Source organism: Ziziphus jujuba, chromosome 7, assembly GCF_031755915.1.
Source record: "Ziziphus jujuba cultivar Dongzao chromosome 7, ASM3175591v1".
In the NCBI taxonomy this organism is placed as follows: Eukaryota; Viridiplantae; Streptophyta; class Magnoliopsida; order Rosales; family Rhamnaceae; genus Ziziphus; species Ziziphus jujuba.
In genome coordinates this window covers 26,042,823-26,051,017 of record NC_083385.1, presented here as the reverse complement: position 1 = coordinate 26,051,017, position 8,195 = coordinate 26,042,823, and the positions used below count along the sequence as shown (strand labels likewise).

Genomic DNA, 8,195 nt, shown 5'->3' with positions numbered 1-8,195 from the left:
ATGTATGCCAATGAGTGCAAACATTATAATGCAAAGAAAGGTCATCAACTGGCTGTCCGACCTAGCACACCAAGCGTAAAAAATTGACACACTTAAGCAAAAGAAATGTAAACCGTAGATAACACTTTCCAACCCCTTAGAATACAAACTCTAGGACTCTTTTTTTTCATTTTTATATTTAAATCTTTGAAACAGAGATCGATAATAGAGATAAAGGATACATAATTGGATATGGCTAAAGATAGTAAGTAACTTTCTCCTATTTGCATGATATCAACCAAAAGAATAAGTATGATAATTAGACCCAAAAAAAAAAAAAGAAAAAAAAAAACACTTACTCCAACAATTTGAATATACAAATCCCAATCATAAGTCTCACAGAAAACCAAAAAAGAAATGTACAAGTTCTTGAACATGAAAGCTGCCATGATTTTTTTTACTGTTTGGTTCTTCTCACTTCACAAAATAACAAACCTTTTAATAATGTTTTTCCATGTACTATTACTCTAATTATCTTTTTACATTTCAAAATGAGGATTTGGAAATTTGAACATTCTACCGAAAATAGCTACTAACAAGCCATCCACTACCAAGCTGAACATTCCAAGTGCAGGACAATGCTCACTGAGGCTCAATCTGTGAAGGCGGGAAAGCTCCACTGCAATAGAATGTTTCATTGTTGGGAGAATAGTGGGAGGATGGCTTGCTAACCTCCTCATAGCTTGCAGAAGCAGATGCTGAGTCAGCATTAGGGTTCAGACCAGCAAGCTCCATGATGTTCTCAATCTCTTTCACAACCTCACTCATTGTAGGCCTATCGGATCCGGCTTCTTCAACACACCTTAATGCCAGATCCACATACTTTTCAAAACCTCTCAGCTTTGTTGCCAAACCGATGGATGGGTCAAGAAGTCTGTGGAGGTTGTATAAACCTTGATTCTTGTCTAGTGTCTTCTGTACCTCTCTAACTATATATTTCCCTTTCTCTATGGGTGTTCTTGCAGTAATCAGCTCAAGCATTAACACTCCAAAACTATAAACATCACTTTTCTCAGTCAATTGCTGGGACATATAATATTCAGGATCCAAGTAACCCTGAACCAATGAAGAAAAATCCATCCTCAGCAACATCTCATAATATACTGTACATTTCAGTATCCTTAACTGCATGACTAGATATAATGCATTAATTTAAAATTTATATTCTGTTTTAGGTCACTAAATTATGCTATCGTTTGATAATTTACGTTCTACATAGTGAAACCAGTCACTCACAGGATCCCTGAAATAGCAAAATGAGGTGCAACCACATAATGGTTTCTGAAAACTATTTTCAAGTTCTTTCCATAACTGTTTGTCTTGCAGTTGCTAAGGAAGCTAATATTGTGCCACATATGATTTCCTACTTCCATATTTGATACTTTTTTTATTTTTTTATTTTTTTATTTTTTATTTTTGGTGTGACTGGAGAGTGGCACGATGGGAATAATTAGAATTTTTGCAGCAAAACTTCTAAAATGAGTTGAGATTAAGAAAAGCACTGCATTTCAGTTATTTGGAAGTAGTAAAATTGATTTATGTTCAAACAGATCGGTGAATCTGTCTGTAAATGATTTCCGCAAAGGTCCTGAATCTGGTGTTTTCATAACCAAGGTATCACAAACTGTTTTCATAACATCCAAGACCTTCATTTATGAAAATGCATCTATTATTCTGGATAGCAGAGTTAAAGGATACTTACCATTGTCCCTTTAACTTGAGTGCTGATGTGATCCTCGTCATCTTCACCTATCAGCTTGGAGAGACCAAAATCAGCAACTTTTGCATTTAGATGATCATCCAAAAGTACATTGGTTGACTTTATGTCTCTGTGTATTATCGGGGGGTTGGCAAGTTCATGAAGATAGGCAAGGCCTCTTGCTGTACCAAGAGATGCTTTAAGTCTTCTCATCCAATCCAACCTGATTCCTGACTTACCTGTATAGAAACATTGATATGTAAATGATATCACATAAGCAACTTTGTTAAGCTTATGCTAGGCAACGATAACTTGGCGCTCCAGCTCCAATTTACTCAATAGACATACCTGACAAACTATCCTTCAGACTACCATTTGGTACATACTCATATATCAGCAGTTGTTCATTGTTCTCAAAACAAAATCCCACAAGGCTGACAAGATTTTTGTGATGGACCCTCGAAAGGAGTTCAATCTCGGTTTTGAACTCACGTCCACCCTGCTTTGATTCTTTTTCAGATTTTTTAATGGCAATCAGTTCCCCAGTAGGAAGATTTCCACGATAAACCTGTAGAAGATTTTCACATAGAACATGCTTGAAATGAAATGAAGAAAAAGTAACATGGAAGTAGAACATGGTTGAATCTAACATATGATCTTGTATGCGCAGAACTAATAGTTGTCAATTGCCAGGCATAATTTGGTAAACATTTTCAGAAATTTGAGAAGCTATTAAAATGACAACCGAACTTGCGCAAAGTGTAAATAGAAAGTTGAGAAACAATGAAATGGAGTAAAAGCAAGACAAACGAGGAAGGTAAAGAAGCTTGAAACTAACCTTCCCAAAACCTCCAGATCCAATCTCATTTGCTGTTGAAAAATTATTGGTGTATTTTGCAAGTTCTTCATAAGAGAACCATCTTGCCCCTTTTAACTGAGGAGCGCCTGCACTGGTTTTGTTCGCGTCCCAGAGCACTAAGTTCATATGATATAAAATTGGTCAATAAACGTAAGTGACGCAGGTACCAAACATACAGGAAAGATTGAAAATAAGACAACATCAAATCAAAAACAGACTCTTTATCATGTCATGATCAATCAAAGTCTGCTTATTAGGGTTATAAAGAGTCCTTTTTATAATAAAACAACCACTCAGAAAACGGATCCTAAATTAAATCTAAATAAAAATAAAATCCCAAGATCACTTGGAACTTTCATTAAACATAATAACATGATAATCCTATATATAGATCTAGTAACAAGAAGATTATCTAAATGGTATACCAAATTATGCATTATGCATGCTGTCTTACCAAAGGGCCTGCTAATTTCAGAGGATCTTTCAGCTCTCCTCTTTTGGCGGAAAGCATACACCCCGACAAGAAGTAACAACAATACAAGGACAGAACCACCAGCTGCTGCTCCAATGATGATGCCAATACTCGACTTTGATTTCTCTGTTTCTGTAGAAATTACCGTAAGAAGAGAGACAAAGATAGAGATCTGTCAAGAACTCGAGATTGAGCATGCATTGAAAAAGGTCTTATTGCTTTTGTATGAAGAATCATCACCTCCATAGTTTTCATACTCATCACCATGAAAAACAAAAGGTCCAAAATATTTGGGAGGCTTGAAAGTTTGGTTGCTGAGCAAAAAACCAATTTCAGAAATTTCTGTTCGATTAAAACGGTCCCGGCTATATGGGAATACTTCTAGGCTTAAATCAAGGTAAATTGAACCCTTCTTGGGATCACTCAGAGCAACTGAATCCACCAACAGTTGATGTGACTGAAAAGAAGTCAAGAGCTTGTTCTCAAGCTCCTTGTAGATACTTTTGTTTCCCAAGTCTGAGAAGGAAGGAGCTCTGAATTCTAGAATTCCTGTGTATGGATACGCACATCTACAGTTGGGGCTCGAAATCTGATTTGGATTGCAGGTACTGGGCACGCAGTTATTGGAAGGTGTGGTGTATGTGCTATTACCATCAGATTGTGAATCTGTCGAAACCTTGCAGTAACTCTCCGTTCCTGTTCCTGTTTCTGTTTCTGTTTCTTGACAAACTGGGTTATTTGCAAGTCTGCACAAAAAATAAATTAGTATTAGGTTACCACTAGTCCCAAAAGCCCAAAAGCTTAAGACAACTAGGAAGCAGGCCTAGGTAGAATATCAAGCTTATAACAGTAGTAATAGTAGCAGTCAGTAGATTTAAACACTTCCTTTGTAGAAAGTAGTTTCAACGATGAGGAACCAGACGATGATCCCTTTGAACTCGAACAATAATAAGCTAACAATAAATAGAGGCTTCTTTTTAACAACATAGAGAATAATTCCTCCAAAAAATTGTTAGAGTATGGCCATACATTAATGTATCACTGTACAGCCCTTTCTTGTATTCGGTAATCGAATTGTATTGCAAATCAATGAGCTGCAGCCGGTTGCTATAGATGGTGCCAATGTCCAATGTACCATTGACCTGGTTGTTCTTTAGTACTCTGTCATTGCATGTCGGAAACAATTACTTAAGCATTTGAGACATTTTCTACTAAAATAATAATACCATTTTTTTGTGCTTGAATATAAGGATGCTGAATGACATTTAGCTTTGCTCATACTCACACAGTCTGCAAACTGGGAAGGCTGAATAGGTCAACCGGTAGTTCTCCTTTAAGTTTTGTTCTCTCCATAATTCTGACACATAAGATCAAATTATATAGGTCGTTTAGAATTCATTTCTCTTCATATTCATAGGCATGCACGCATGCATTCCTACACGATGCATGCATACTCATGGATCTGAAGAAGAAAATCCCAGATACAAATGGAACAGGGCAATGACGAGGGAGACATACAAAGTTGTTAAAGATGTTAAGGTTGAAAACCATGTAGGAATGTCCGAGACATCAAAACTATTATTGCTCATATCCCTGCAGGTCATGCATTAATCAAAGAAGTCACTTAATAAATTCATAGTAATCAAAGAAGTCACTTAATAAATTCATAGTCAAAATTTAATCAAAGTAAGGTAGGATCCTTACATCAAGCCAATGTAACACTCAGACAGTTCTCATGAAAATCAGAGCATTTGACAGAATTGTTACTACTTACAGGTAGGCCAGGTTGTTCATGCCAGTAATGTCAGGCACTGGGCCACTCAGTCTATTGTTGGACAAATACCTAATGACAGAAATATCATCTCTTAATTTTTGTTAAAAACATTTATGCAATTATGCTGACTAACAATTCTCCTTATGGAAGTATAAAACTTTGTTTGGAAACATTTTTTGCTTACAGCTCACTAACATTCGTAAGACTGTTGAGGTTTGAAGGAACTTTCCCGACTAAGTTGTTTCTGTCAAAGCGCCTGCAGCCAAGAAAAGCAATTCAATACCACAAACCAAAAGAACACAAAAAAAAAAAAGAAGGGCAAAAGCAAAACCTATCTCCATGAAATGTTAGACAGAGTAAGATTGATACTCACACCACCTCCAGAGTTTGAACAAGTCCAAGGGTGGAAGGGATCTTGCCAGTAAGATTATTGCTCTCGAAAAGTCTGCTCACCGAAAAGAAAGAGTGGATTAACTATTAAATTGAAATTGTCTTCTCTGATAATTCATACAATTGCAGTCTTCTAAAGAAATTTCTTATCCATGGTCAACTTAATAAACAAAATTAATTCGGTATACAACACAAAAACAAACAACAGCAAGAAAACAAAGAGAACATCTTTCTAATCTTACACATGTATCAATTTCATGCTTGAGTTGAAAAGCTTCTCCAGAATTTCGCCTGAGAGTTTATTCTTTCCAAAATGGCTGTAACATAATGGACAGAAACTTAGATGGACAGAAAGTGGGGGGAAAAAAATCAACTTTACTGTAAGAAAACTAGTGAAACAGCTCAAAGTTAGAAAGAAAATTGGCATACAAGTGCTTAGTATGAAGCAGCATATCAAGACCAGATGTACTCCCATTGGAGACTGGGATTGGTCCTTCAAGGTTATTGTCAGCCATATCTAGCCAATTAAGTTTAGGCAGATTTCCAATTGAAGGTGGAATCCCCCCACTGAATTTATTAGAATTCAGAGATCTGTAATAACATATGAAAGCATTATTGACAAAAGAAACAACCTAGATAGATGAAAAAGTAACTAAGATTGGATAGAATTTACAAAGAAAAGTTAATCTCCAATTTGATAGTGAAATTACAAAATCCTTACAGGAAGAATAGCTGCTCTAGAGATCCTATCGTGTCAGGAATTGGACCAGAGAAACTGCAACCAACTAGGATCCTGGGATACAAACAGGCAAAAAAAGTTGAGCAGAATTTTAACATAGTTGTAATACATTAACAATCTTTCTGGCAACCAAATCTCCTTACAAGTTTGTAAGCTTCTTTAATTTCCCAATTGATTGCGGGAGTTTTCCTATGAGACCCTTGTTGTAAGATAAATCCCTAAACAAATGAGCTGGTCAGAGACGAACGATGCAAGAATTAATTGGAAAACGTTAAAAATGAGGGTGTTCATTAATCTTGTTACTAAATATCAAAGAAATGAAGTTTTTTTTTTTTTTTGGGAACTTCTTTTGATGATACTAGTCTAAAAGCGTTGGTTTGCATCAAGCACATTTGAGTAGTGAACCTTAATAGTTTTAGCAATGCATGAAGTCAAGCAAGATTGATAAAATCCTGCAAATAACAGAAGAACAAAGTGGAATAAAAGACCTACAATGTCTGTAATTCAGATAGATTTTGAATTTCTTCAGACAGTGTGCCTTCCAAACCCATGCTTGACAATTTTCTGCAAATATGAACCGTCATGTAACGAAGACATCTGATCTGTGGAAAAACTAAGCGAAAAACTTGATGAAATCTTACATGGAGGTAACACGAGAACCGGTACACTCAATTCCTTCCCAATCAGAGCAAGGATCTGAACCCTTCCAACCGGGAGGTTTCTTCTTCCAGTCCTCCTTGAGAGTCATTAAACCAGGAACTGCATCAAAATTTAAAGGTAAATTTTCATGATTGTCATAATTTTCCATCTGGCAAAACATGAATTCCCAAGCAAAAACACCTAAAAAAACAATTAATTAGAACCAAGAAAGATTTCTAAGAGTGATTTTAAGGTTGATAACTAGCTTAAGCCTAAAGGTTTTTTTTAAGTAAATATCTTAAGTTCTTCTCAAAGTTGAAGTAATTACTAGTTTTTTCTTTTATCTATTTTTCCATTTTCATTTTTAGGTTAACCTCCAACACAGATAAATCAAAACTTCAGGGTTGTTATATCTAACTGAGTATTTCTGTGATACATTGAAATGCTTGTTTACTGGAATCCTGTTTTACTGAATTTCTAAATTTCAAACCTAATTTCTTTTGTTGTCCACGTTCTATGTCTTAACTCAAAAATAACAAAACAGAATTCTGAAAATGATAAAAATTAACTGATATATACCACTGTCTCTCATCCTAAAGATCACAGGATGTGGTTGGTTAAGTACATAGTCTTTGAAACCATGAATAGACAACCAAAACTTGAACAAGCAAACTGAAGAACAGTCAAACAAAATTCAACTTACAGTCCTGATTGTCTGCCACTGCCATACCCAAGATTGGCCTGAATACAAGAAGCAAAAACACCAAAATCTTCTGGCCCATTATTCAAACAGCCAGAGTCTTCAAAACTCCACACTTGATTTTCTTAGATTACCAATAATGGGCAACAAAATCCCCAGGTAGTTTTTTTGCTGGGACCAAAGACTCGTGAAAAACAAAAAAGCAGAACAAAACAAAATAAATTCTACACAATATTACAGAAACCTATGACCTAGACAAAGTCTTGCTCGGTTTTGGAAGCGTCTATTTCATTAGAAAACATGAATTTGACTCTCATTTGTATATACAACTACAGGACACTGCCTGCCATGTTTGAATGATTGCACACATTCATAGAGAAATAAATAACTCTAAACTACTGGCACAGATTTCTTTTATTATTATTCTTGTTTTCTTGGACAAATGCAGATATTTCCTTGAAAATCATTAATGTTATGGATATTTTTGGGATTTTTCGTGCAAGAAAAATCTCTCTCAAGTCGTTTTCTGAGAAATCAATTTACATAACGAGGACTAGACAGTGACCAAAGTTGAGGGGAGTAGTATTGAAAACATCGGTTTTGAATGCTGGAGTGGTTGATGACTCCACCAATATAATAACTTCTTATCCAAACTAAAATTACCAAAAATGCATGTGATCAAGTGGAGACAAAGTGAGAGTTTAATGGTCGATACCTTTAACTCATTGCAAGTTGAAATTCCAAAATGGAGACAAAGTGAGAGTTTATAGTCGATACCCTTTCGGTCATTGCAAGTTAAAATTCCAGCTTTTTTTGAACAACAAAAAAAGTGAGAAAAGCTTTTCCCCAGCTAAAATATTCTGACAACAAAATCAAACTTATCA

At 35.6% G+C, this 8,195-nt stretch overlaps 1 protein-coding gene across 1 annotated transcript; it reads right to left on the bottom strand.

Annotated features, from left to right (window-relative positions):
* Positions 1-334: 334 nt before the first annotated feature.
* Positions 335-7,740, bottom strand: LOC107425643 (leucine-rich repeat receptor protein kinase HPCA1). The gene is made up of 19 exons (XM_016035653.4): positions 7,315-7,740; positions 6,614-6,731; positions 6,465-6,536; positions 6,116-6,190; positions 5,955-6,026; positions 5,663-5,824; positions 5,476-5,550; positions 5,217-5,288; positions 5,028-5,099; positions 4,844-4,912; positions 4,588-4,662; positions 4,355-4,426; positions 4,099-4,230; positions 3,310-3,815; positions 3,052-3,201; positions 2,577-2,713; positions 2,087-2,306; positions 1,742-1,977; positions 335-1,095 (listed from the first exon to the last, which is right to left on the bottom strand). The coding sequence occupies exons 1-19, from the start codon at positions 7,391-7,393 to the stop codon at positions 622-624; spliced, it is 2,868 nt and encodes a 955-aa protein (XP_015891139.3). The 5' UTR covers positions 7,394-7,740; the 3' UTR covers positions 335-621.
* Positions 7,741-8,195: the final 455 nt, after the last annotated feature.

Excerpts from the sequence above, each read along its gene's own strand:
- LOC107425643 (XM_016035653.4), bottom strand. The coding sequence starts at position 7,393 with ATGGGCCAGAAGATTTTGGTGTTTTTGCTTCTTGTATTCAGGCCAATC. Across the intron at positions 6,732-7,314 it reads AGTGGCAGACAATCAGGACT|TTCCTGGTTTAATGACTCTC; the intron begins GTAAGTTGAATT and ends ATTTTGATGCAG. Across the intron at positions 5,825-5,954 it reads CTAGAGCAGCTATTCTTCCT|ATCTCTGAATTCTAATAAAT; the intron begins GTAAGGATTTTG and ends ATGTTATTACAG.